Source organism: Aspergillus ibericus, assembly GCF_003184845.1.
Source record: "Aspergillus ibericus CBS 121593 unplaced genomic scaffold BO80scaffold_10, whole genome shotgun sequence".
NCBI classification, from domain to species: domain Eukaryota; kingdom Fungi; phylum Ascomycota; class Eurotiomycetes; order Eurotiales; family Aspergillaceae; genus Aspergillus; species Aspergillus ibericus.
This window is the reverse complement of record NW_020292108.1, coordinates 564,348-591,309: the sequence shown is the minus strand read 5'-3', so window position 1 is coordinate 591,309 and position 26,962 is coordinate 564,348. Positions and strand designations below refer to the sequence as shown.

Genomic DNA, 26,962 nt, shown 5'->3' with positions numbered 1-26,962 from the left:
CCCCACGCGGAAAGCTCCCACGTGGTAATCTGCACCCCGTCTGTGCACTTCATATGGCGGCTGATATATCCGGAAATTAGACGTGAAGAGACTGAAAATAACTGGTGTCGGATCGGTCCGATATATTGAGCTCGGGTTCAGGTCTGTTACACATATGTCCATTTCCTTACACTAGCCCTGGCCTCATTCTTTATTCTGTTAGCGGGTAGGCGCTTAGACGAGGGACCAGGTTTGATTGGCGATGACTAGATCTGGTACATCCATTAGGAGAACTCACCTAGGCCTTGCCTCATCCCTGACCGAGAAAGGAGATGATGGCATGACTAACGGTAAACGGAAGTGACAGCAAGAAGCAGAAAACGATGGCCTGGCGAGATACGTATGAAGGAACCGATGTTGATGCAGTAAATAGGAGAAGCGAGATGCAGAGGCTAAAGGACGGCATCACTTTCAGCCTTTCAACGGGGCAGAGCCCATGGGCAGCATAATGGGCTTTATGGCGATGAGGTGAGCAGTGTGGAGGTTTCTTTGCTAAGTGGGCACGATGCAGGGTCTTATTTCGCTCGTATGACCACCTCTTCCTGTCTGGCTGTTGGGCAGGATCCGTGAGTCCCTTCCAGGTCAGCGGTCAGAAGTACCAAGTGGAGACTATGCTTATCGACGCTTATCCAGTGGCTCCTCCGCGTCTTCGTCGGCTATAACGTCAGATAGCCTTGCCTAGTCAGGAAGGTGATCGGCAGAGAAGAGTGGGGTTGACAGGCTGGCCATGGCCGATCGCTTTCCTGTCACTAGCTGCCTCTCATGAAAGTCTATGGCCATCTCCGGGGCAGTCACCACGTGTGGGCTAGGTCTACTCCGTAGTAAACGATATATTGTTGATACTTCTGTCTCCACACTGGAGCTTGGTGAATAGCCATACAACCACACTCAGACATACTATCGCAGGTGCCAGACTGCAATCTTTATGGATGTGCGCACCTCAGACTTGGGACTTCATTGAGATATTTACCTCGCTAGACTAGAGCTACAATGGTTACAGCTGTCGAGCGTGTGTCGAGGTAGCTGTACACTCGGCCATCTCCATGTCAAGTTTGAGGGGAGCTCCTAACAGGCCTACGGGAAGGGCTCTTGTGATGACCCGACGGTAGCTGCAACTTGGTCATACTTCTTTAGTGGTCTGTCTTAAAGTTCTTCTGAAAGGTCACCTACCCAGTTACTATGCAGATTGCAGATCGAGGCTCTACTGACTGGCATGAGCGTCAAAAATATATATGCCGAAAGAGCTTTAACAACCTTGGTTTCCCACGACACTCCATCTTCTCCGTTGACTATATACCTAGGGCGGGTCGTTTTCAGACACTTGGAGCTACTTGTGAGAACTAGAATTCATAATTATTGATTTTCATACTTAGGTCCGGGAGGGAAAAAAAAGGGGGAAAGAAGTCAACGAAAAAACAGCGAGGGACAGCATGCGACGCGGCGACAAGGCTGGGCTCGATAAGTAAGCCCTAGCAACGGCCACTTAAGTATGGCGTCCCCCACTAAGCACTAAAAGCTTACCAGGCAGTCATCGCAAGCAATTTAACTGGCTTTTTAACCCCCCTGGTCCGCTCCTCTCCCTATCATCTGGCATCCTCCTCACTCGTGCATAATGCAAGGTCTGAACCTCAACCGGGAAGGCCTCGGCGGCCGCATCGCCCTGGCTTTGGCGGTGATTGGCCTCATTTCATTCCTTTACAAGATGGCTAGAGTGCGACTGCACTTTTATCGCCTTAAACAACAAGGAATGGTACGTATAATCCTAGTCGATTATGTACTCTCATTGACCATCTAGCCCATGCCTCCCTGGGATCCGATACTTGGACACCTGCGACTCATGCCAGCCCTTGCCAAGACATGTCCGAGTGATATCGTTCAATCTGAGACTTTCGCCCTTCTTTCGACAGAGCATCCCGGACTGCAATATGGGTTCTATATCGACGTCTGGCCATTCATGTGTCCCATGTTTGTCGTTGCCTCCCCTCCACTCGCGGTGCAGGCCTGCCAGACCTACAACCTACCCAAGCCGAGCGACCAGCTCGCCCCGTTCATCAACCCCATGGCAGGGGGGAGGAACTTCTTCATCACCAATGGGGCAGAGTGGAAGCATGATCGCGATTTATTCAACCACGCGTTCAGCATGTCAGCTACCATGGGTCATGTCGATTATATCTTGGACGAAGCAGCGATCTATGTGGAAAGTCTTCGCGAACACGCCAAGAAGGGAGACACCTTTTCTATGGACCAGCTCGCTTGTAACTACATGATGGATGTCATCGGCAACGTGGCATTGTATGACCCTTCCCCAAACCGTAAGAACAGTATCTGACAATCCCACAGAAACACCCGCTTCAACCACCAAACCGGACATAATCCCATCGCCGCCGCCATGCGCGACACCATCGAGCTAGAATGCGGCTGGCAAAACGACAATAACCTCCTCCGACGCTGGGATGTTAGACGGATGTACCGTCAATGGCGCAACAGCCGGACCCTGAACCATCACATTGGGGTGGAGCTGGAGAAGCGCTACCAGGAGTGGTTACAGCGTGATAAAACCCAGAACCGGGGCAAATCCATCATGGACATTGTCATTGCGGAGTACATGAAAACCCGACCTGCGAGTCAAGCCCACACCGCAACTCTCGACCCGGAGTTCAAGTCTTGGGCTACGATTCAGATCCGCCTGTTCCTGTTTGTCGGACATGATTCTACCGCCGTGACTATTATTTACTGTCTTTACCTCCTCTCGAAGCATCCGGACACCCTCGCCAAGATCCGTGCAGAACACGAACATCTCTTCGGTTCCAAAGACAATGTTGCAACGCAAATCAGACAACATCCAGAGTCACTCAACCAAATGCCCTACACTCTCGCCGTGATCAAAGAGACTCTCCGTCTCTTCCCCCCAGCCAACGCCCTCAGATTCGGCACTCCAGGTACATCACTCACCGACCCCAATTCTCCCAACAGCAAGACCTTCCCAGTAGAAGGCTGCGCGATCTGGATGGTCCATACCGCCATCCATCGAAACGCGAGCTACTGGCCCAAACCGCACGACTTCATCCCAGATCGCTGGCTCGTCGAGCCCGGACACGCGCTCTATCCCCCGACGGGCGGGTGGCGGCCGTTTGAGCGGGGCGCGAGAGATTGTGTGGGGCAGAATATGGCGTTTCTGGGAATTAAAATCACCCTGGCTATGGTGGTGCGGGAGTTTGACTTTGAGAGTATGTATGAGGAGTGGGATCGTGAGCATCCAGGGTTCGGGGAGGTGCGGACTATGTATGGGGAGAGGGCGTATTTGGTGGCTAAGGGGGCGGCGCATCCGGCTCAGGGGTTGCCGTGTAGGGTTCGATTTGCTACATAAGTGGTTGATGGTTTTGTGAGATGTATACTGGGGTTGTTGAATCATGGCAGCAGATGGTATATATCACTCTTCTAAGCCGATGCGAAGAAGTCTTCCTATGCCCTCATCCCCAATCTAAACCCGATAAACCAACACTTCATCCGGCTTCACCTCGCTCTGAGCGAGAAGATCCCAACCTCCTTCAATACCCTCCGCCCCAACCACCCCCTTACCCCAAACGAAGACGCAGATCCGGGGCAAACAACTTGCGATTCGCCAGCCAATGCTTCCAGCGCTCATCCAACTCCTCAAAGACCTTCACCGGATCCCTGACACCCAACACGGCATCCAGAATAGGCGACATGTTGAACTGGATCATCCCCAGCTGTTGCATCGCATTCTGACCCGCCAGGGCCTCTTCCATGGTGTAAACCTGCAGATTATCAGCATCATGCCTTCAAACAAGAAGGAAAAATGAACATACCTTCTGCTGAAACCCAACCCCCAAAACCACAAGCTTAGACCCCCTCAAGACCTCATTCCGCTGAATCAACCCAAACAAATTCTGATGCACTCCATCCCTACCCCCAAAATCCACAACCACGAGCTTTTCCGGCTTCCGTTCAACCAACCACTCCTCCGCCCCCCTCCAGACCATCATACCCTACCGCCAGCGTTTCAAAACCCGGCTTCATCTTCCTCACCGCGTCTCCAATCACCCCAGGCACGGAGGTCACCTGCAACAATCCCAGGGGGACCCTTGCCCTTTGGCCTCAGACAAAGATTATACGCCACGGAGCGGGCAGTCTTCCCACTCGCCGCGAGGGAAATCACCACCGCATTGAAAAGATCCGCCTCGGCGGCAGTCCATTCCACACCGGGCCTGCCGGGGAACGGAGCCGTAACAGGGTGTGTTGCAGGGTCATAAGCAAAGACATATTCACTGAATAGATAGCCAGCACTCAAGATCACCCGGACAGATTCCCAGGCCTGGGAATCTAGATCTCGATCCTTGATATCGAAGACAATGTACCGATTGTACAGCGACATGAGAGATTGACGATGTGGAGAGGTTTCAATGAAGTGGGTGTCTCGGCTGTTAGGGGCGGGGGTGAGTTGGAGGTCGACGGTGTGGGACGAGAGGGGGCCAGTAGCCCCAGAGGGTGGTTCCGGGGGTGCGATTGGGGAGGGTGCTCGCGGTAATGGTGGCGAGACCCCATCCTGGCACGATGCCCCAGGCGGAGGGGTCGTTGTAGGGGGCTGGGGTGCTGGAGGGAAGGGGGTAGGTGGACCACCAGTTTGAGAAATCACCAAAAAGGGCGTAGGTGAGGTTGTTAGTGGTTAGGGATAGGAGGGTAGATTGGACGCGGACGGAGGAAGGAGGGAGGGAAGTGGTGGGGTAGAGGATTTAGAAGGTGGCGTGTTTGGTGTTGTCCTATTTGGAGACAACATGTACGTCCATTTTAATGGGTGGGATTTGAACCGTTGGGTTAGGGCTTGGGGATTATATGAGATGGTAATAGGAGGGAGGTTGTGAGTCTAGAAATGGGAGTTATTTATATAAACACAGGATACTCCGTAGGCGAGAAAGATATTGTGGCACAAGGCTGAGAAAGATCTAGCTGCCTAAACGGGTGGCATGAGGGGTAAGCTGGTGAGTTACCAACTGTTAAGGTCTAGGTTGGTCTAGTGCTTACCGTCGTAGACCTAGCATTTGCCAATTCGAGTACGATTCTGTGTACTATGTGGTAGCGTGAAGCACCGTCAGAAATGGCTATACTAGTCGGGGCTGCTAACAGGGATTTGACCGGGGTCCTCAGCCTTGTCTCCAGTGGAAGAGCATTTTAGGACAGTATTGTGCAGCTGAAGCCGTCCTCTAACCTGAAGTACATTAACTAGACTGGTGCATCCAACGAATAAAAGCCCGTGATCCCATCCCCTTAAAAGCTGTAGCTCGCAACGACTACTAACAGAACAGTTAGCAAGGATAAGATATACCTCCCCTCCCCTGACCTATACTTGGACCATCCGGGACCCGATCTTGCCGGCAATGGTAGAAAGTCGATCGACGGGCTCCCTCGGATCGACCGGGACCCTATTACCGCCGGTATATCAGGAGCATATGGAATGCAATATCGCCCAAGAAGTTTGTTTAACAGTCCGTCTCGGGCCTGCAATCGAACCAAATACCGTGAAGCAATATATATGCTTTTGACACGGCTGTAGCGGATCGAGTGAAACTCATGAAGAAGTGCATTCACACCTGCATCACTGAGGCCCTCCACTTCACCATGTCCGAGCTTCTTATGTAGTAGGTTTGCTAAGACAGCCGCATCCTCAATGGCCATATTGGCTCCTTGTCCGATATTGGGTGTCATCTGCCAAGGTAAATATAAGTTACATCCCAGGAATCCAACACAACATACCTTATGAACACTATCACCAATGCAAACGACACGGCCACAGTGCCACGTGTGGAAGACATTCTCTTCCAACATGGTCATCGAAGACACCAATCGGGTCTTCCACACTTGAGCAAACGTAAGTCCGGCCATCAACTGAACATCAGCCACCCCCTCACACAAACGTGCCGCTGCCTCATCATTAAATCGGATAGTCTGAGGATATGTATATTTCCGATCTAGCTTCTTGATAACAAACCAGAATGCGCGTCCATCCTTCCCGATGATGGTAATGATGCTGAGCCCATCTTGAAAGGCATTGACTTGGTCTCCGATCTCCAACATAGGTACACTGGATGATATTCCGAAGACACAGCAGAACTCGGTTGACATACCTAAAGTATCTGAGCAGGAGTAAGGGAATGATATAACTCGCAGGAATGAACTTACTCCTCATCTCCTTCTGGGTCACTAGCCCCGGGTGCAACTTCTCCGCCATCCTCCATATCTCAGACCGCACTTTGCTATGAACCCCATCAGCACCAACGACCAAGTCGCCAATATACCGTGCACCCGAGTCTGTTACCACCTCCACATGGCTCCCCACACGATGAACCTCGCTAACGCGTTGATTCGTATAGATATTCGACGGTTGAGGGTACTGTGTATGCAGAATCTCAAGTACCTTCTGCCGATCGAAGAAGGCAATAGGGTAGCCGAATCTACAGCGTGAATCCTTCTTTCAGCAACCACCCCAATACCCACACGAGAAACTCACACGCACCTCTGCAGAAGTATCCTCGGATACAAACTCGTAAAAGCAAACCCATCCGGATAAGAAACATGTGCCTTATCAAGAGGCTCGATATGTTTCTCAATATGTTCGTAGAGGGATAACTGGTCAAGGATTCTGGCACCGTTCGGGAGGATACCGATCGAGGCACCTACTTGCGGTGATAGGTCGGTGTGTTTCTCCAGGATAATGTGGTGGATGTTCGCTCGATAGAGACAGTGGGCGAGTGTGAGGCCGGCGATTCCGCCGCCTACTATTATGACTGTAAATTGGGGTTTGGGCATGTTGGTGGGTGTAATAGGGGGGAGTGAAGTGGGGTTGTTCATAGGGTGAATGGAGAGGTCAATCGTTGAGAGGGTATGTATAGCTTGGCTTGGATGAAGGAGCATCAAGGAGGGAAAGGCCCATTGTGTATGATGGGATAGTGAGGAAAGAGTCCATGTGTACGACTGCCGGCATGGTATTGCCACCAGTTGACAAGATGGTCTGTATACTGTTGGTTCTGACCGTAAGGCTACGATGGCCGTGTTCTGTTTCCAAACAGACTTGATCAAGAAATGCCGCTGGCGGTTCGCTGTACCAGTAGGTACGGACGGAATTTCGTGTCCAGCTAGTAGTGTCGTTACGTCAGGTCGGTTCTATAGTACGCGTTAAATTGGAACTAGGCTAGCTGCTGGCCACATTCTGCCTTTGAAGAAGCATACCATGGCCCAAAGTAGCGATTGCGACTACCTAGAGTGACGGCTTTGTGGCCCGGCAGATTTAAGAGAAGAGAATTCGTAGGGAAGGTACGCCGGTAACGTAAAAGCACGTCTGCAATTTGAATAAATCTGTCAAAATATGATCGGGTATTTTCTTTCCAAGTAAGTGCCGGAAATATGCAATTTGGTAACGATGCTGCATGCATGAACGCAGGGCCGGAGTTTTGTGTCCCCGTGAGACAATGTGAGGCTGGGACCAATGAAATTCATACGGCCAGATGTTCTGGCACATGATCTCTATTCTCTGCACTATCATTGGTCGACCACTACACAAGTTTCCGGAACTGCAGGGTTGCACTGCTGGCCCGTTAGATGTGGCTGCGGTGACCCCGATATCTGCCGCTTAACATAGGGTTCAGGATTCATTGAACAGAAATAGCGACATACCATTAACAGATAACTATTCAGGATGGATCCTTGCCATTACGAAAGATAGTGGCAAGATCCACGTTGTATTATGCTGACCAGATAGCCCTCGCAAGATCCTGGCACCCCGCAACTTCGTTGGCAAGGATGGTTCCAGCTTAGGTGGATTGGCAATATGGCGACACCACTCCCGCCCAAGAGAAAGCAACGTCATCGCCACTGTATTTGATACCACTGGGATAGGGCTTCAGGCAACGGCGATGACTTGCAAATCGTGTGTTGTCAAGAAAACCAAGTCCAGATCCGATGCCAACTCCGAACCTCAGTTGCCCGAGACGCATGCTGCGAATCATAAGGCGAGAATAGTGACCTACTCGCCTGACAGGGGCTGCATGTTGGGTGGACATAAATGCCGCATACACTATGCCGAGGGCTATTTCCTTATTGTTATGTAATATCCCGAGATTACTGTCGAGGACACGAGCTATCTCCAACATAACCTCATACGAGGAGTATGATTGCAATGTAATACGCCCGATGCTTTGCTTCACTGGTAATGCTAACGTATCTTTCTCGCACCCACACAGAACGAAGTTATCTCTGGCCCGGTTGCCAATAGCCAATCGTTGGTCATGAAGTTCACCCTGACTGTGTAGCAAGAAGGGAGTCCGGACACGGAGTGAATAGCCCCAGCCGAATTAATTTCATAAGCGGTGTATTCAGCGAAGTTCTAACCCTTCCATCTCAATCAAATGCTCGATAATGTTGGATATGAAACTTTGGGTGTCATCAATCAGTAACATACAATGGCAAGCACTGCACCTTGCCAATTTGGATTCCCCAGTACCAGGTGGAGCCAGACGCAGCAGCTCTCACGGTCACTTCAAACCTGTATCAGTCTGGCTCTGTCGGATAAGTTGGCTTGCGGGAGTCAATATTCGTTCCATGCCGCCAACTCCGCGGATTAAGTCAACACCAATCCTAGTTGAAGATAGTGCTATATCAGGCACAGCTCCCATGTAGTTACACTGGACGCAGAGACACCCCATCCTTTCTTCATCATCACTCATGGAGAATATGTCCCTTCCGAACAACATGGCTACCACTGTGGACTCCATCCACCGCCATCTGCCCCAAATTTCCCTCATAATCTTAGCCGCATTGGCCTTGCCATTCACGGCGTTGGTATGGGATCGCATTCTAAACCCCTTCCCAACTACGAAGCGGGCCTGGCTGGTCGGCAAGAAGCAGCCGTCCCAGATCACCTCGCTGGAATGTCCCTATAGCTACATTCGTCAGATCTACGGAAAGCATCATTGGGCTCCTTTTGTCGACAAGCTATCTCCCAGCTTGAAATTCGACGACCCGCCCAAGTACCAGATGATCCTAGAGATCATGGACGGTATCCACCTATGCTTGATACTAGTTGACGATGTATGTACCCCTTCGACAACCAATCCAAAACCTAACCACTCCAGATCTCCGATGGCAGCAACTTCCGCAAAGGGCATCCCGCCGCGCATAAGATATACGGCCCATCAGAGACAGCGAACCGTGCCTATTACCGCGTGACGCAGCTTTTGAATCGCACTGTTCACGAATTCCCCACCCTCGCGCCATTCCTCATGCAATGTCTGGAAGAGATCCTGGAAGGCCAGGATCTCTCCCTTGTATGGCGGCGAGACGGCCTTTCCAGCTTTCCAGTCGATCCGAAGGAGCGGGATGCAGCGTATCGTCGAATGGCATCCCTGAAAACGGGGGCGCTGTTTCGTTTGCTCGGCCAATTGGTGCTAGAGGATCAGTCAATGGATGGTACCATGACCACTGTGGCGTATGTATTGACACCCAAGTTAAGGCAACGCTGACCAGAGTTGTAGGTGGTGCTCTCAGCTACAGAATGACTGCAAGAATGTTTATTCGACCGATTATGCCAAGGCCAAGGGCGCGGTGGCAGAAGATCTTCGCAATGGTGAACTATCTTTTCCGATTGTGGTTGCGTTGGATGCTCCCCAGGGTCATCTCGTAGCTCGGGCTTTGGAGTATGGTTCCCCTCGTAATATTCGCATTGCTTTGCGAGTCATTCAGAGGGAGGATGTCCGTAACGTTTGTCTGATGGATCTAAAGAAATCGGGGGCATCCGTGCAGGAGTGGCTGGCTATCTGGGGGCGGAAGGAGAAGATGGATGTGAAGACCAAGGCGTGATGCAGCTTGCTAGTAGCCACTTGTGCGGATCGAATATGATTGTCTAGTTGCGTTCTCAAACCGGTAGTAGTATCGCTGGGCGCTTCACAAGAAAGCTTTGTATGATCCTGATTTCTAATACCTACTCCGTATCACCCTGCAAGATTATGCGGTGTCACGCCATGAGTTACATCTCCGCATCTGCATCGCTGCCGAGTATCCCGCTGATATCTGGTCGCGATTGGCACGTTCGTGTCACTCGAAGAATGACCACATGGTGCATCAACCACCCGTCAGTCGCCCGCCATGTCCAGTCTTGTTGCAAACCCGTGTACGGTTTGTCTTGCATCCAGCGCAGCACCTACCAGCAGACATGCACAACGAATTGGGTATACGGGCGGGAAATTGCCACGATTCCTAATGTTCTGGTGCAGCTCTTACCTCCAGTCAGACATTAGCCTGAGAAAACAGGTCATTTCTGGCTACCTCGCTGACTAGATGTGCTTTTGACAGTTGCATTGCGTGGTGGTTGAAATCCGCTGATGACAGCAGAGCGACCTGCACGTAGCTGACCCATCTATGCCTCCGTGAGTTCAGAACTTCCTCCCTTATATGTATGCCCCTTCTTTCGTCCTGTGCACTGATCCTACAGTATTCAAACCTATCTCGTATTACCCCTTACTTCTCGGTAACGCAACCATGCTCGCTTTCCCTATGTTCAACGCAGGGTCACCTGACACTTGGAGAATCAATGCCCCATACCTCCCCTTTGTCTTTGCGGGGGGCTACCCTGCATCAGAGCCCTCATCTCTGTTAAATATAGATGACGAGGATGGAAGCTCCCCAGAACCGAGCACAACATCGGTGGATAAGGAAAAGGTCGGAGCCCGTGCTTTCAAGTTATCCATGTCTAACTCAGTCAGATTGTCCGAGGCCCACTGGACTACCTCCTCAAGTCCCCTGGCAAAGACATTCGACGCAAATTTATCCACGCTTTCAACGAGTGGCTACGTATTCCCGAGGACAAACTCGCGATTATCACCGAAATCGTCGGGTTACTTCATACGGCATCCCTTTTGTACGCAGCCATTCCTAGCCCAATATCAATTCAGGAACATACTGACTATCCAGAATCGACGACATCCAAGACTCCTCCAAACTCCGCCGCGGCCTCCCCGTCGCACACAGCATCTTCGGCATCGCGCAGACCATCAACTCAGCCAACTATGCCTACTTCCTCGCACAAGAGCGGATCCGCGAACTCAACCACCCCGAAGCATACGAGATCTTCACCGAGGAGCTCCTCCGTCTCCACCGCGGGCAAGGAATGGATCTATACTGGCGCGACTGTCTCACCTGCCCAACAGAGGAAGACTACATCGAGATGATTGCCAACAAGACGGGTGGATTATTCCGCCTGGCAATTAAGCTTATGCAATTGGAAAGTGACACCAAGAGGTGAGTCACACAACATCAACCCTGTGACACAACTCTAACCTTGCGCAGCGATGTAATCAGCCTCGCAGACCTCCTCGGCATCATCTTCCAAATCCGCGACGACTACCAGAACCTACAAAGCGGGCTATATACCAAGAACAAGGGGTTCTGCGAGGATCTGACAGAGGGCAAGTTCTCCTTCCTAATCATCCATAGTATTCACAGCAATCCGAATAATCAGCATTTGTTGAATATTCTGCGCCAGCGAAGTGAGGATGATGCGGTGAAGAAATATGCGGTGGAGTATATTCAGTCCACGGGGAGTTTTGAATATTGTCGCGAACGGCTGGCGGCTTTGTTGGAGGAGGCGGATCAGTTGGTGAAGGAGTTGGAATGTGAGGTGGGGGCGTCGAAGGGGATCTATGAGATTTTGAAATTTTTGGCATGAGGATTGGGCAGTATGCCGTATGGTCAGAATCTTTACCTAGCAACTGGTTTGCCTAACAGAATGGTTATGTTCAATACATTTGTCTGGTTCTGTTCACTTGTAAAGACCCATGCCCACAAACCACCGAACGATCGCCATCAGGTTATACCAGCCCATGCTCCTTACCCTCACAATGATTCCTACGTAATGAGCAGTCGCATTCAAAATCGCGCTCGGCCCGGATCCTAACCTCCCTATTCTATAGATGGAAAGTGTACCGCTGTGTATCTCTGTGTTCACGCGTGGCGCATATAGTTTCCATCACGAAGGATGGCGACGATTTTTCTCGGGGTAGATATGACGGACAGATTCTGTTGGCAGTAGTCGTAGTAGGATAGAGGAAATGATGACAGTAGTTTCTTGAAACGGAGTTAGGGGGTTACCGCGTTGGCGACGGTAGTGTGGGCTATGAGTGTACCGGATAGACAACATTACAGGAAGCAGCTTGGCTCTGAATCTGGATCCGAGGGGTTCAGTGGTTGGGTGTCACGGACTGAGGTGTATTGGATTGGATGGACCGTGTACTGTCGCGTTGAAGTTGGTCTGGGAGGAGTAACGTACCTATCCTCCATGCATTGTTTGCAATATACTGTCACTTGTTGTTCTTCAAGTGAATTTTCAACACCCTAATTTACACAATCCTTCCTCTCACACAAGATATCCAATCTAATTAACCATCCACCCCATTCCCAAAATCTCTCCCTGAAGAATCACGGAAACATCATGCATGTTTGCTATCAATCACTCAGCTGACCGACCCACCTGATTCTTCAAGACTCGGCAGAAACAGGCCTTGGCAGCGCCAGATTTAAAACAATCGATTGTACACTTTGTCCAGCAGACTCGTCTAAAGAAACTCGGAGAATTTGTCATCTGCGGGCGTCTGCGTGTTTGATGGTGGTCTTGTGGCTGGTCCGGTTCAATTCTTCAGGTTGTCGGATGTATGGATGGGTTTGGAATAATTGGATTGTTGGATGAGGGATGCGTGCTTATTGTGTCTGCATGGGCAGGTAGGTTGGTTGGATGATTACTTGAGAGATGGTAGTCACTGCTCCGTATGGTTTTGATGGTAGAGGTGACTTGGCTACTCTGTGTGGGTGAGTTGGGAATCCTACTGAGCGGTCATGTGTGACGTATCTTCGGGATGACTTTCTCCATAAGCAGGGAAAGTCTAGCGACGTAGTCAGTGCAAGTTTACCGAGGTATGCATGCTTTAGCAGGACTTCTCTATATTCCCTGGTGATCGATGGCTCTGTGCTTACTCTTATTGCGTTTTCAATTCTCTCACTTAATACTAGTATAAGCTTAGGCTACGAAAGCCATGCTCGTGACTGGGATATATCGCAAGTCGTTCGATATAGCGTTAAGTAGTGTTCTTCTTCGGGGATACTCTGGCATATATTTAGTCTTGTGCAGTAAATATCCAATACCACTTTGTGCGCACATATTGTGGTCAAGTACTAGTCAATCGCGCTTCTGCGCGCAGAATATATATTCCATTGACGATCGGCAAAATTGTCCGGGGAGGCATCAAGAGGGCGAGCAGAAGCATAATATGATGAACTATACTGGAAGTAAACCAAATAATTCATTTAACTGCCAGGATTTGGTATTTTCTTCTGTGGTTTGCGCACGGCTGGATTTTGTACGGTCGCTGATACGGGATATATTCAGCAATGGCTCTGCGGAGATTACTCAGTCTCGAGACAAGACTTGTCGTCTGGGAGATAACTTGTAAATATGTTGGCTTTCAGTGAAAATGATGCAACCAGACCTGCGGCCTCGTATATATGAAGCGAACGAAAAATTGTATACGAGTCTCCACACAACTTGAAGCGACTACAATCTTCGCATCACGCAGCAACCAATCCAGACCCGATCTAACCAGACCGCCGATATGCTCCACCCAAAAAGAGAGAATATAACCTTTTATCAAAAACCAAGCAACCACCCACCCAGACGCCAACCATGCAATATAACCGCTAAAACCAATACGAAACCCCTACACAGCCTCCCAATCCATCGCATCGACAATGAAGTCCCAGTCGGCATCGTGATACCCTCGCTCGTCCGCTCCCGCCCCTTGACTCTCCACGACGTGCTGCTTCGCAAGCAGATATGCATCTTCCAACCCTTGGAATATCGTCGCCAGGATCACCTCGAAATTATAACTCGCCAACGGCATCACCTTCTCCTTCCGCCGGGCTGTCGCCCACCGATCCCGTTCGCGTTCCTTCTTCGTCATATCTGCTGTTTTCCATCGATTGCGCAGCTCCTTCGCCCGGTGTAGCTGTTCGTGCACATCGCCTTGTCCGAGAACGGGGTAGAGGGGACATGATGGGTCCTGCAGCGCTTCCAGCACATTGGCATGATATCGATGACTCGAGAGCGGCGTCACTCCGGGTTGTGGGAGATGGGCTTGTCCAAATGCCGACGTAACGGTCGTTCCGAAAATCCCCAGCAGATGCACGATGGCGCGCTCGAGCAGCGCGTAGTATTCGTGAAAATCGATCTTGAACATGATCTCAGCGTGGCTGACGTCGGTGTCGCTCGTGGAGGGGTCGAGCGTGGCGAGGCGGTAGCCTTCGGCGAGGAAGGGGAGCTTCCATTTGAGACGGGCGACAATCTTCATGAAGCGGGAGAGATCGTCGGACGCGGAGGAGTGTGGGCGCTTGGTGGGTGAGGGGGTGCGGCTGGGGCGGGTGGTGTGGTTGGCGGGGCGGTATGGCGTGCGATTCGGGGGGACATAGCTGGTAGTGGCAGGGGAGGGTGCCAGTGAGATCTCGCCGGGACTAGGAGCCCAGCGTGATCGGGCCAGGTCGTTCATGGTAAAGATATGGATGGAAGTGGGCGATGGTGATGGCGTCGAAATGCGCGGGCGGCCGGTTCGATAGCGCGATAAGAGCGCGTCTTAGTCAGCCAGTTGATCCGGAAGTGGATTCCCGGCATTTCGATGCATGCAGGGCCGGATGCAGGAACCGTTTTAAGTAACCCCAGAGAATCCGACATTTAGTGAAGCTCCGCGAATTCCTTATCCAGATGGATTTTGTCTTGCAACTCCCCGTGTGTAGGTTGCATGAACGCGAGCCTACATGGTGAAGAGAAATGTTGCCACCGTGGTGGACAAAGGTTGGTTTCGATCGGCATGGCCAAGCGATGATTTAGGAAATTCGTCGGATGCTGCCGCACCCCAGAAAGCAGCAAAGATGAGCTACGCGACATAGTGGACGGGTGTTGGCGGCGGGGAGACAACGGCTGAAACCAGACCATGCAAGCCGACAAAAAAGGGGGGATGAACAAGGGAAGGGAAAGGGGACAGTAAATGTACCATTGCGAAGACCCCGGCCGTAGCCTAAGCGGGTAGGCACATTCCTTGGCAGATCGGACATTTCCGATCTAGAAGATGAGGTTCGGAAATTTACATGGCTGGCTGAAGCTGAAGACTATGGACTTGTCAGTGGCCCTGGCAGACGGCTGGGAAATGACAACCGCCGACTAGCAATGGGTATAACAGCGGGTAATGATCGGGTTCAACGTTCACCGGGCAGATGGGAGCGGGCCCGCATGACGACGCTCCAGATGATCGGAGAAGGCGGCATCATTTGTACCCCGATGACCGATCGGGATCTGATATGGTAGTCCAAGATCTCGCAGGATCTAGCATCCGACTCCTTCCCATCAGATTGATGCATGTACAGGACACCAAATTGATGGATGACTACAGGTGAGCAAAACCCCTGAAAGATTCTGGATCAGCCAATGGGTTGCCAGGGGCAAAATTGCGAGTGTCAGAGCGACCCAGAGGGCTGAACCGAGCCAAGAGAGTTGCCATCTTCTGTATATTAACCGGTTATTTTTGGCTGATCGGCCCTCCAAGGGCCGAATTCGGCATGACGGATGGTGGTCATTGCAGCGGAGGGATCCCGGCGACTAGGTTTGGGTTTTGACAGATGGATGCTGTTGGCGGGTGTGTTTTCCAGCAGTTCAATGCCGATGGAAGAAGTGTGGAAGCAGAAGAGGAAGATGCTGTTTCTGATATATCAGCGCCGCGTCAACAAAGGCAAGTGTCTGCCTGAACCCTACCGAGGCTCCCACGTGGATTGTAGCCAACGCTAGCCCGAGTGGGAGGCGGTGGAGACGAGGACATCAATTCCAAACGGCCAGCCCTTGGCGCGCTAAAGGTAAGCTTATTATTCCCTGTTCCAATTCCAATTCCAATGCCCAACTCCCACGCACAATTCTCACCAGTCGCCACCATCTACCGAGGTTGTCGCTTCGTCTACCCAGGAATTGGCCCCCGTTTCACCACCAAACTCAACTTGCACCTTAGTGCCGGTCACCCCAACCGGAATGGTGGTCTGGGCACTGCTCCCCCGGAGCAATCAGCGCAACTGGGCTGACTCGCACCCAAATTTCAGGCCTCTCCAAGCGACATGGCGTCAGGCTGGGCACGGGAGACGCACAGGGTCGTGGACTTCCCCGAGTCAGAGAAACGGCAGATTCAAGCCCGGCGCCCGGTGATTGGCGGGCGCGGGTGGACATCGGCAGATGATGCCCAACTGGAAAGCAGATCCGGGCGCGAGTGGAGCCGACCACCGCAACCAACCGGAGGCTCCTCACCGGCCGATCGCCGAGCCAGCCCTGGGCCTCTCGCATTGGTCCGTCCCCTCGTGGAAACGCCCGTGTTTCACTCCTCCCATGGTCCGCTGGCCGATGGTTCACGCACATTCTGCCTGCCAAGTAGATAGGTTCTGCAGGCAACCGACCTGCGTCACAACGGAGCACATCCCAGCTCGTCCATCTAGTCGATACGCCCGGAGTCCTCGACCCTGCGATCCGGGATGGATCTGGACCACAGTGGTGGGAACCTGGACCAAGCACGTCCCCGGGTAAAAAAGCTTGCTCCTGGCGAATCTCAACTGCGGTTTCACCATCCACGTGGGGGGCCGAGGTGTTTATAAAGGGTGACCAGGATAAATCCCTTTTCCGTTGCCCTCCCGTCTTCCCACCTCTGCTGGGATGCTGCTCGTCTGGGTTGCATCCCCTCCGCCATGAAGATCCACCAGTGTTTGTTCGCCATCTTGTTGGCCTTTGCTGCTCTTGTTGCGGCATCGAATAGCACCGAATTTCCCCAGTGTGCAGTAAGTGACTTGTGGGGAGAGTAAGACTCTTATTGACAGTTTAGGTGTCTTGTTTGGCCCAAGAATCCTCCAGTTGCAGCATCTATGATGCGTCATGTGTCTGTACCGGTGCCGCCAGCAAGTCGGCCCTCGTGAGCTGCGCGGAAAGCAGCTGCACGGCGAAAGATTACTACAGTGAGCATCTCGACCGGCACGATGATCGTTCCTAACCCTCGCAGTCACCAGACATCTGTATGAGCTCGAATGTGGTCTCCCCATCAAGAAGGGGCCCCTCCTCGTCGACCCCGCCACTCTCGCACCCGCCATCCTCGCAACCATCTTTTTCTTCATTCGGATAGCAGCGAAGCTGGGAAATCTTGCGGGTGGCTGGGGACCGGATGACTATACTGTGACTGCGGCATTTGTAAGGCCATTGCCAATTTTTTTTTTTTTTTTTTTTTTTTTTTTTTGCATGCGAGTTCTAACATGTGCAGATACTGGGAGTGGCCTTGTTTGTTGTGAATACCTATAGTAAGTCACATGGACCCTGTATCGTACCATTCTAACCAAACAGTGATCAAATACGGTTTCGGCATGAACTCGTGGGATATTCTCCCCTTTCACCACATCACCCTGGTGTTTCAGTACTTTGAAGGCCTCGCCATGATGTACAAGATCCAAATCTCGCTCTGCAAAATCTCGGTACTGCTGTTCCTGCTCCGCATCTTCCAGTCCCGTGTGTTCCGCGTCCTCGCCTACATCCTCATCGGCGTCAACGCCGCCATCGGCATCACGTTTTCCTTGGTGGATCTGCTTCGGTGTACCCCAGTCCACCTGGACTGGGATGGGTGGACTGGTGAAAATATAGAAGAGGGAACCTGTATCAATTTCATCGCCGCGGTCATGGTGCACTGTCTCGTCAACATTTTCGTCGACGTCGTTATCGTCATCCTGCCGATCTACGAAGTCACCAAGCTGCAGCTGCCCTTTACCAAGAAAGTCACCGTGGCATTCATGTTCATGATGGGTCTCATGTAAGTCACTCATCACCTGCGTGGTTCTATGCTAATTATCCAGTTTGACTATCGTCGCTATCATCCGAGTCGTCGTCTTCTGGGAGCACCGTTGGACCAACAACCTGACCGGTAAGCCACCGCCCACCTCTTCCCATACACAACAGCCTCTGATATGATTTAGCCGGCCTCCAACCCCTAATCCACTGGTCGGTCATCGAATCCCAAATCGCCATCATGACCACCTGCCTCCCCGCCGCCCGCGCCTTCATCACCCACTACTTCCCAGCCTTGGGCGGCAGCTCCGCCCGTCGGACCTACGCCCGCACCAATTCCTTGTACAACAACACGCCGTCCGGCGCGAACAGCAAGATCTCCAAGTCGGTGAATATCTCCGTTGACTACACGACGCGGTCGGCGCGGGATTCTACCAGTGCTGTTCATCTGGTGGAGATGGATGGGCGATACGAGCGGTTCTGATTTACTCGTTCTTTTATTTCATTGTTTTTATATTTCTTGGTTTTGTTTTGATATCCCCGAGCCTACTGTAATTACATACGGTGTATAGTATTCTTGCTTTTGATAGAATGTTGTCATGACATGAAGATTACAAACGATCCTGAGATTTAGAGAGGAATCCATACTCAGGTACGATGGTGTCCGCGGGCTCCTCACTCCTACCCTTAGAACCTCTTCCCAGCGGCGGTAGCCGCACCTTATTGTCCTACTAGCTGCTAGGACTCCATCAGCTCAATTGGATTCAATTGCTCAGGAATAACGATCAGGTCAAGCAGGACCTGAATAACTAAAAGTCGTTCATATACCACGATCTCAAATATCCCGAAGAGAGCAGAATCAAAGCAATCGAAGATACAAAATGGACAGAGAAAGAGACACAGAATATAAAACGAAATGTGCAGAGGCACAAAAGCTACACGGCCAGAAATAAATGAATAAATAAGAAGATAAAACAAGAAAGAAAAGAAAATATACCATCTACCACGCAACGCTCCCCCATCTCCAGCCCCAATCAGTCTACTTGACCCGAACATCCACGGTACCTGTCATGGCCTTGATATCATGAAACACGTCCTCAATGTGGGTGAAGTAGGTCAGCTGGCTGCGTTCGTTGCCAGCGAACAGCAGCCCAACCACTTCGAGGTCGTCGTTGTAAATCAGCGAACCCGAGTCCCCCTCTTGGGAGAAGTCTCCCAGGACGGTGTGTTCGATGGTTGGCTCGATGCACTCCTTGCCATTTTTCACGTAACTCTGGATGAGCGCAGTTTTCAGTGAGTGGTAATGGCCAACGGTATAACCAGTCTGGCGGCCGACCTCGTAAAGTCGGGCAGCTTCATTGATTTCAGTATGAGGCCATTGTGCCAATGGAACAATCCTCATCGACGGGGGCATGAAATTAGGTAAAGGGTCATATGTTACTGCCTGTGCCAGATGAGAATCGTTCAATACATGTTGAGTATACGCTAGGTCTAACCATGTTGGTACCAACACGAGGTGCTATGGACGGAGATCAGAGACCAATCAACTGTTGTTTTCAGGTCATGTTTGATGGTTGTAGATGCGATGGTCCGTTTCCCGAGCACGCAATAATAGCACCCCTTGTTAAGGATCTGGTCTTTTAATACTTGTAGTCGAGAAGAGATATTATATTATAGTAGAACAGACGATTTCCTTCGATTAACGCAGATAGTCTTCTAGATAATCATTGCTAGGAAATGGAATGCGGTATTGCACCTCGTAATAGATACGAGAATGGTTTTGTGTCTGGCTATATTTCACCGGGCCAATGATTCTGCCATTAGATTATAGGTATCGTCTGCTTAGTAGGTAGGTTCGATATAGTGGAGACTATATTGGTCAGGATATAGATATAGGATCGTGCTTGATATCCATGGTTCGTGTTATGGATACCCAGGGGGCCTTTAATAATATCTCTGTAAGGAATATGATCAAACAAGAAGGTAAAATCTCCAGTGAGGAGGTTCTCGAGGAAGATGTTGGAGGAGAAGCCTTGAAGCTTGTTGATTCAGATGGCTACGGATCCTAGCTAAGGGGGCCGAGGGTCAGGTGACTCTTAGTCATCCAACAGAAGAGATGTCAGTCGAATAAACACGGCAACTTCAAGCACCCGGCCTCGACCTCACGCAGATACCACTGGTACTATGACTATTTTATCAAAATTTCATCAGTTTTTCATCAAAATCTTACTTTGGAATCACTTTGGAATCATAAAAAGTAATATAAACAGTAAATAAGCATTTAATAAGTAATAATACTTCATTCTCAAGCACTTGCGCCATGGTTGAGGATGTGGGAGGGGGGAAAGTGATTAGTAGTAGTGGTGGTATGTAAAAAGCATGAAAGAGGTGAAGTGGAATGAAATTTTGAATTAGTATGGGTAAGAGGTCGCGTGGCAATCAGGTGACCAAACCGCTTAGTAAGCAGTTTTCATTGCACGCGACGCTAAAAAACAGCACAACTGATCTGCAACCTCAATAAACCGCGTTTCTGCTCTTAGAGTAGAGATGTGTCAACAGACAAGTTGTCTTCCTTCTCGCCTTCTCAGAGGGATGGAGATTGAGTGATATACTTGTCGGTATATCCAAATAATATGATACAGTTCTTGAAGATGTTTGTTCCTCAGTCGAGTGTTGCAGACTTGGATACGCACAGCGAGAGTAGCTTTTTCAGTATCCAAGGGCTACAGTGTGTAGCTGAATTTCCGAGACACAATGTATACATTCTTCAAAGCGTACACAATTATTCAGAGCTTTGAACATCTTCATTGATCTTAATTGTTTTGCATATTGACCGTTTGTTTGCAGGTCTTTTGTGCTCTTGTTTGTCCCGTGATATGACGGATTGTCGTTTTCAAGGACATTCTTGATCCTTTGGAACAGGTCATCCCTAAGGTCCTTTTGATATGCGGCAAAGAGAGCTGTGTAAGTTCAATTAGCGTTGGTATAATGTTCTACATAGCGGATAGAAGGGCATAGAGCTGTACAGGTGGTCGACTATAAATGTACAAGCGAGTCTGTTGAGTATGACAGGCAAAAGGGGAGAGAAAGCCAAAGATAAGTAGCAACTGAGAATGAGAGGAGGCGAAACGCTGGGAGGATCCGAGGTGGGATTTATAGGCTGTGGAAGAGGTAAATTGTGATATGGTGAAGAGCTTATCCGTGAAGTAAAATTTAGAGTGACAATGGGTATTCATTACCTCTCATTCATCAAGATTCCGAAGTGCTTGTTACGGGGCTATGAATTGCTCTACAGTCAACGATTATTATCCTAAATGATCGGGGAATACACCAGAGGATATTATAAGGTTGAATGGCTTTGGGCCACTCCGATTGCATTGTGTTGTCGTTTATATTTATCTCAGCATGGAAAGGCAAGTACTTCACTGTAAGGTAGCTAAAACTCGATCGGTTGGCACATTCGATCAGGACGACTAATTTACACTTGATGAACTATGACCAGCATCATTTCAATACCCTTCACTGTATACTAGGAACAGTATCAAACCATGAATGTCACTTACAACTCCCAAATACCCACTACACAGCCGAATAGAATAATGCCGCTCATTCATCTACACATTATTCCTATCGTCGTAACTAGTCCACATCAATAGTTATATACATCTCACACGTGACACATCCATCAATCATAGCCTAAGGCAGAGACAGGAACAACTCCTTCATCAGGGGGTAGTTAGGCGTACCCAAGCCGCTGGCAGGGTCCCATCTGCAGTTCGTTAGTAACACCCTTAACAACAACGCGCTTTACTCACCCCTCAATAGCACTGAAACCGTAGGTTCCGCATCCGGCATTAGTACCGTTGGTAATGTCGTTGAGAACCTGGGGATAAGCGTAGAGGACAGGGTTAACGAAACCGACAGGCCCCTTGCCGATCGCAAAGCGCTCCTCGTTAAGCTACACTCGTTAGCAGAGTCCTTCCTAGCAGCAGGCTGACTTACCAAAGTAAGGACCGACGCAAACAACGGCGACGCCAAACTGGATCCATACCAGTGGTAGTCGTAGCTGTCCATGTAAGCCCGGAAATTGGCGCCGTTGGCAGAGACGTCAGGGTAAGCACGTCCGAGACGGTTGTAGCGACCCTTGGTGGTGTTGACGTCCACCTGGAACTCGGAGTAGTACGGGTAGGACAGGTTAGCCGTCTCAAAGTATTGCGCGACCGCAGCCACCTGGTAGGCCGGCTGAGGGAAGTAGTTCGAGAAGCCACCAGAGGTACTGAAGTTGGTTGCGGTGCCGCCGAGGTTGACGTGCATCACGCTCTCGCTGTCGTTCACAGTCTGGTAGCCGTAGAGCATTGTGCCTCCGACGGAGGTGACGTACGGGCAGTTCGAGGGGTACTGAGGGTTGAAGATCTTGCCCTCAGGGCCGAGACAGCCGTTCTCGTCACCATCGCCAGCGAAAGAAGCAACACCGTAGTCACCAGAGGCGAACAGGATGGAGTGGCCCTGCAGACCGAGCTTCATGAACTCGTTGCACTGGCGCTTGGTGTAGCCGACAGGAAGATCGGCCTCCGACTGGCCGTAGGAGGCGCTGATCACGTTTGTGGGCTTGTAAACACCACACTGAAGCTTGCCTGCGACAACTTAGTCTCTGCACCGCTCCAGCTCCACAGTGGGCATACCTTTGTAGCCGCCAGGGCGGTTGTCGGGGTACACGGGGTCGATCTCCGGGTCGTCGCCAGTCTCGCCATAGGCGCTGTAAGTGCAGTAGGACTGGACCGTTAACAGGAATCAACAAAGAGACGGGATAACTTACGCCATCCAGAGCATCGAGGAAGGTGTTGAACAGATTGGTGGTGTCGACCTCCACGGGCTCGTAGAGCTGGTCGTCAACCTGGTAAAGGGTGACCTCCTGCGGGTAGAGCAGGGAGTAGCTTCAACTCATCAGCAGCCGCATAGCAAATTGGCAATGGATACTCACGCCATGTCAATGTCAATGTCTGATTCACCAGTGTTGAGAGAGCTGTAAGAGGGAACCGAGTAGTTGGCGCCGTCAATCAGGGCCGGGATGGGATAGGTACCCTGAGGGACCCATGGAGCATACTCCTTGTAGAACAGGTCAAGGTCAGACTTGGCAAAGTAGTCACCCTGCTCATAAAGACCCAGACTATTGCCCGGAGTCGCCGTGGTAGCGTCAGGGATCTGGTACAAGGCCTTGATACACGAGGGGGTGATGTTGTAGCCACAGGCCTTGAGGTCGTCCGGCAGAAACTTGGCCTTGGCCGGCAGAGGCTGCGAGCCCGACAATCCGGCGGATTTGGCCTTGGACGAGTGCGCCAGCTGGGACGCACGCTTAACCTTGTTCCTCTTCTTCACAACCTGAGTGAGCTTCACTCCCGGGGTGATGTAGTCGATGTGCTTCTGGATGTGCTGGGGGACATGGTACCTAGAACAGTCAGTAGTGATCCAGGGAGGCTATAAAAAACCTACTCATCACATCCGACCTTGATGCTGGCACTGGCCTTGCTCTCGTGTTCATGGAACTTTGTCAGGAGAAGACTCTCAGCTTCATGAGCGTAGGCATCGAACGCGAGCCAGCCCTTGTTGTCCGAATGCACCACTCGCGATGGATGGATTCCGGAAGCGGCGAGCCACTCTCGCACGGCTTCGACAGCTTCGTCAGAGGGTGCGAACATGTCGTGCACCTCATCGGCCGACCAGTACTGGCCGTACTTGGGAGAGGTAGGATGCGAACTGCAATTGAGTCAGCATATTCTTATTCAGCTTCTCCAGCTTCTCTAAGGGTCCCCTGGAGCGAAGTGGAGAACAGAACACATAGATTCACTTACACTTCCATCAACAAGTCATAACCCTTGTCCAAGTTGTTTTGGGCGAGACCAATGCGCATGGGCAAGACGGCATCGCTGTCCACGCGAGCCCCCTTCACCCAGTCGGATGCGGGCTGGCTGCGCTTCTCGTGCAGGACGTGCTTAACGGAGGTCGGGATGGCATTAGACACAGCCGCAATGGCCAGAGCCACGGCAAGCTGACGGACCAACATGATGAGCTTGATCAGCGACTGCGATCAGACACGAGGACTGACTGTCGGCAGGCCACGGACAGTCTTAAATAACGACGCAATTTCCGGTGGGCCCCTTGCAGTGACATGCGAGAATTAATTGCGACATACGACCTGCCGGCCACACCGCCGGCTGCAATCTACGGTGGATGGTGTGATTGGAGGATGGGCTGGTTCACGCTGGGAACGGTGCCTGGAAAGTCGGCTGGGAGGCGGTCATCGCTGGATTGCGGGGGTGTCCACAGGCACCAGCCAACCCGGCCAGCTTTGCTGCAGCTTATCGAGGGTGGTGTCCCACGCTATAGAGGCGCTAATGCTGCTGTCTCGGCTAGCTCTCGCGTTATCGGGCGCTAAGCAGGAGAAACGATTGCCATTCGTTGGGGAGGACTGAGGGGCACCGGGGTTGCATCGGAACCCCGACTGAGCTTCCTGATAAGCAGCCATTCCGCGCCATTTCCTTCCTGTGTTCCCGATCACCCGCTTCCTGGCAGCTTCGTGAATCCCTTCACCCCAGCAGGGCCGCATTTACGCATTTCGGAATCCTGTGGAGTCCGACGGCCTTATCTACCTTGTGTAGACACTTTCCCTTGGACTGCCATTGAAGCAATCTCTGAACATGCGGCTCATGTGTGACCCTGATCCATTCTGCTATGGCAGCTACACACAAACAAAGATCTGACTGTCCAGTCATGGGTGTGGAACATGACGGATATGCTTCGGGGCAGGCACAGGCTTGCCTGCGATTGGACCTGCTAATTACCAGCCTAATCAAGCAGCTGCCTCGTAAACACGCCCTGGGCATCCCACACTCTCTTCAGCTGCCGGAGCTTCTTCAAGCGAGCTTCTCCCCGGTATCGTCGCTGTATAGGCCCTGTTCTTGTCGCATTTTGAAAATCGACGTACCGGGTCTCATCCGGTCCACGCATCACGGCGACACTCCTCGTTGTAGTCATCAACCTTGCGACGATTCTTTACATCCGTGTGCCAGATGATATTGACCCTTCATCCAAAGTTAGCATTGCAATCATGACGCGACCAAAAACATACTGCCAGTAACGAATATCATGTGAAGACATGGCCGATTCTCGCTCGGGTGTCTTGACCGGCCGCGAGTCCCACTGGACATTGAACGTTGTGTTGATCGCATCTGGGCATTCATGTATCAATCTCTTCCAGACCTCGGTGGCTTGGAGGAACGCTTCAACGCTGAATTCGTGCAGGCCTACTAAGCCAAAGCGCTTAAAGTCGCCTTTGGCGCATAGCGCTTCTCGATCATCGCTCACGTTTTGAATTGGTAAATCCCTCCCGGTGGTGGCAACCGGTTGCAGGTCATACAAGGCTTTGAATGGCACCTCGGGAGCCTCGTCCCCCGTATACCGGGCGGAAACCACAAGGGACGGGGTACGCGCAGGAGGCGGGGCAATGGCCATCATGAGGCCAGCGGTTGCATGCCGGGGGTCATCCATAATTTGCTTCATGACTGGAACCACCTCTGCTGCCCGGTCGAGTGGGTAGACAAAGGCCCCAACCCAGACCAAGCCCTGTTGCTTTCGTAGTGCCGACAAGGAGTGTGTTCGCACCGTGAGCTGTGTGATAAGACCGAAGAACTGCCCAGCTCCCTTCACGGCCCAGAGCAGGTCCGACCGTGTCTCCTCGGTGACCTCTATCAACTATCCCTTGGCCGTGATCAACCGTGCCGCCACGATCTGATCTGAGCCGAACCCGGTGATGGAGTTCGTGATGGAACCACCGCCACCGAGGAAGTAAGGAATGGCCCCGACGCTGTTACCGTTTCCGAGTGCTGACATTCCAGGATGTCAGAAATGCCGCTAAACCAATACCAAGAACAAGATGAGGATAGTACCTGTGAACAACCCTGCTTCTGCAAGACACACGGACACTTGCTTGGCCAGAATTCCTCCGACTATGGTGGCCGTCCCATCCGGATTCACGCGCACGTCGGAATAGAGAGTGAGGTCAATGATGAACCCTTCAGCTCCGATGGTTGACCATGGGCTATGGCCGCCGCTTTTAGCCACGAATGGAATGGAAGACTCCAGGGCCCATTGCACTTGCCTGGCGTTACTTATTATTCCGGGAGTTTGTGTATCGTCGGAGCGCATCTTACTGTCTTCACGCAGTCCTCTTCCGACCGCGGGAGGACAATGGCAGCTGGCACTTTTCGGTCGATATCGGTCCACCGAGCCAGGCGCTTCTGAAATTCGGGGTCCTGGGAATCGTGTAGGATCTGACAGTCGGCGGCCACCACGGCCTGGAGGGCAGAGAGCTGGGAAAGGAGGTGGTCGGACATGTTGCACCAGTGAGTCCATGCAGAGTTATTTGGGAAGAGGGGAGTGGGGTTTGCTTTATGATGAAAGTCTTCGCGCAGCTTGGTAAGCATGAGACCAGGACACACGTCAGCCATCTGGTTATCAGTAAGCTTACTTAGATGATGACAGGATTCTGGGGCTCGGCCTTTGGAATTGCCGAGTCTATCACAATGGCAGGTGGTTCGCTGGAAAGTTCACGCAAGCGACAGTGTCAACCAAACGACTAATAGTGTAAGTTGGCAAGCACCATTTTGTTCGCGAACTTTTAGTTTGAATTAAGCAAAGTGTGCCTTCAAACTTGTATCGCGATGGTGGAAAATACTGATCCTCAGTAGCAATCAGCTGGTTGTAGGCCCGGAGATGGTCCCCACCGCACTCCGGGACGCGGGAACCGGGCGCGAAACAGCACCTCCGATGTATGCATGCCTGGACTCCATCATACTTTCATTGTGTCGCTTTGGTACCTGGGTAGGGGGAAATAGAAATTCATAAGCACTATAGATGAGAGATGAAGTATATAGCAGACAGGCCAGATAAGCATGATGCGGGGTGGATGGAAGAGAGGAGGAAGAGGGGAGCAGCAGAGAGCGAGGCAGTGGGATGGCCGGCGAC

At 51.4% G+C, this 26,962-nt stretch overlaps 9 protein-coding genes across 9 annotated transcripts; 3 read left to right on the top strand and 6 right to left on the bottom strand.

Annotated features, from left to right (window-relative positions):
• Positions 1-1,651: 1,651 nt before the first annotated feature.
• BO80DRAFT_402324 (cytochrome P450) lies at positions 1,652-3,406 on the top strand (the record flags this gene model as incomplete). The annotated part of the gene is made up of 3 exons (XM_025717606.1): positions 1,652-1,789; positions 1,835-2,331; positions 2,380-3,406. 3 exons carry the CDS (start codon positions 1,652-1,654, stop codon positions 3,404-3,406), a joined length of 1,662 nt encoding a protein of 553 aa, XP_025577634.1.
• Positions 3,407-3,520: 114 nt separating this feature from the next.
• On the bottom strand, positions 3,521-5,099 carry BO80DRAFT_492027 (uncharacterized protein; the record flags this gene model as incomplete). The annotated part of the gene is made up of 7 exons (XM_025723738.1): positions 3,521-3,585; positions 3,626-3,818; positions 3,870-4,049; positions 4,090-4,144; positions 4,176-4,476; positions 4,514-4,653; positions 5,083-5,099. The coding sequence occupies 7 exons, from the start codon at positions 5,097-5,099 to the stop codon at positions 3,521-3,523; spliced, it is 951 nt and encodes a 316-aa protein (XP_025577633.1).
• Positions 5,100-5,325: 226 nt separating this feature from the next.
• BO80DRAFT_453476 (FAD-dependent monooxygenase spyC) lies at positions 5,326-6,864 on the bottom strand (the record flags this gene model as incomplete). The annotated part of the gene is made up of 4 exons (XM_025722008.1): positions 5,326-5,763; positions 5,812-6,182; positions 6,238-6,509; positions 6,572-6,864. 4 exons carry the CDS (start codon positions 6,862-6,864, stop codon positions 5,326-5,328), a joined length of 1,374 nt encoding a protein of 457 aa, XP_025577632.1.
• Positions 6,865-8,802: 1,938 nt separating this feature from the next.
• On the top strand, positions 8,803-11,773 carry BO80DRAFT_453475 (terpenoid synthase; the record flags this gene model as incomplete). Its single annotated transcript, XM_025722007.1, has 6 exons — positions 8,803-9,141; positions 9,186-9,538; positions 9,585-9,801; positions 10,812-10,966; positions 11,020-11,346; positions 11,395-11,773. 6 exons carry the CDS (start codon positions 8,803-8,805, stop codon positions 11,771-11,773), a joined length of 1,770 nt encoding a protein of 589 aa, XP_025577631.1.
• Positions 11,774-13,540: 1,767 nt separating this feature from the next.
• On the bottom strand, positions 13,541-14,730 carry BO80DRAFT_16769 (uncharacterized protein). The gene has a single exon (XM_025713921.1). The coding sequence runs from the start codon at positions 14,637-14,639 to the stop codon at positions 13,815-13,817; it is 825 nt and encodes a 274-aa protein (XP_025577630.1). The 5' UTR covers positions 14,640-14,730; the 3' UTR covers positions 13,541-13,814.
• A 1,879-nt stretch (positions 14,731-16,609) lies between these two features.
• BO80DRAFT_402318 (CFEM domain-containing protein) lies at positions 16,610-18,425 on the top strand (the record flags this gene model as incomplete). The annotated part of the gene is made up of 7 exons (XM_025717605.1): positions 16,610-16,953; positions 16,998-17,127; positions 17,172-17,356; positions 17,427-17,463; positions 17,507-17,966; positions 18,010-18,077; positions 18,130-18,425. The coding sequence occupies exons 1-7, from the start codon at positions 16,864-16,866 to the stop codon at positions 18,423-18,425; spliced, it is 1,266 nt and encodes a 421-aa protein (XP_025577629.1). The 5' UTR covers positions 16,610-16,863.
• Positions 18,426-18,980: 555 nt separating this feature from the next.
• On the bottom strand, positions 18,981-19,355 carry BO80DRAFT_442977 (uncharacterized protein; the record flags this gene model as incomplete). The annotated part of the gene is made up of 1 exon (XM_025721308.1): positions 18,981-19,355. One exon carries the CDS (start codon positions 19,353-19,355, stop codon positions 18,981-18,983), a length of 375 nt encoding a protein of 124 aa, XP_025577628.1.
• Positions 19,356-21,389: 2,034 nt separating this feature from the next.
• On the bottom strand, positions 21,390-24,227 carry BO80DRAFT_377291 (S53 family peptidase). The gene is made up of 8 exons (XM_025716694.1): positions 23,791-24,227; positions 23,432-23,695; positions 22,923-23,387; positions 22,758-22,875; positions 22,624-22,714; positions 21,944-22,575; positions 21,757-21,899; positions 21,390-21,710 (listed from the first exon to the last, which is right to left on the bottom strand). The coding sequence occupies exons 1-8, from the start codon at positions 24,000-24,002 to the stop codon at positions 21,638-21,640; spliced, it is 1,998 nt and encodes a 665-aa protein (XP_025577627.1). The 5' UTR covers positions 24,003-24,227; the 3' UTR covers positions 21,390-21,637.
• Positions 24,228-24,784: 557 nt separating this feature from the next.
• On the bottom strand, positions 24,785-26,331 carry BO80DRAFT_453471 (FAD-binding oxidoreductase; the record flags this gene model as incomplete). The annotated part of the gene is made up of 6 exons (XM_025722006.1): positions 24,785-24,928; positions 24,978-25,020; positions 25,068-25,690; positions 25,724-25,821; positions 25,885-26,074; positions 26,149-26,331. The coding sequence occupies 6 exons, from the start codon at positions 26,329-26,331 to the stop codon at positions 24,785-24,787; spliced, it is 1,281 nt and encodes a 426-aa protein (XP_025577626.1).
• Between the last annotated feature and the right edge of the window lie 631 nt (positions 26,332-26,962).

Bases quoted from the DNA above. Each gene is read 5' to 3' on its own strand.
- BO80DRAFT_16769 (XM_025713921.1), bottom strand. From the start codon at position 14,639: ATGAACGACCTGGCCCGATCACGCTGGGCTCCTAGTCCCGGCGAGATC.
- BO80DRAFT_377291 (XM_025716694.1), bottom strand. From the start codon at position 24,002: ATGTTGGTCCGTCAGCTTGCCGTGGCTCTGGCCATTGCGGCTGTGTCT. The intron at 22,576-22,623 runs GTATGCCCACTG...AAGTTGTCGCAG, and splicing joins CCGCCCTGGCGGCTACAAAG to GCAAGCTTCAGTGTGGTGTT. The intron at 21,900-21,943 runs GTAAGTCAGCCT...TAACGAGTGTAG, and splicing joins TTGCGTCGGTCCTTACTTTG to CTTAACGAGGAGCGCTTTGC.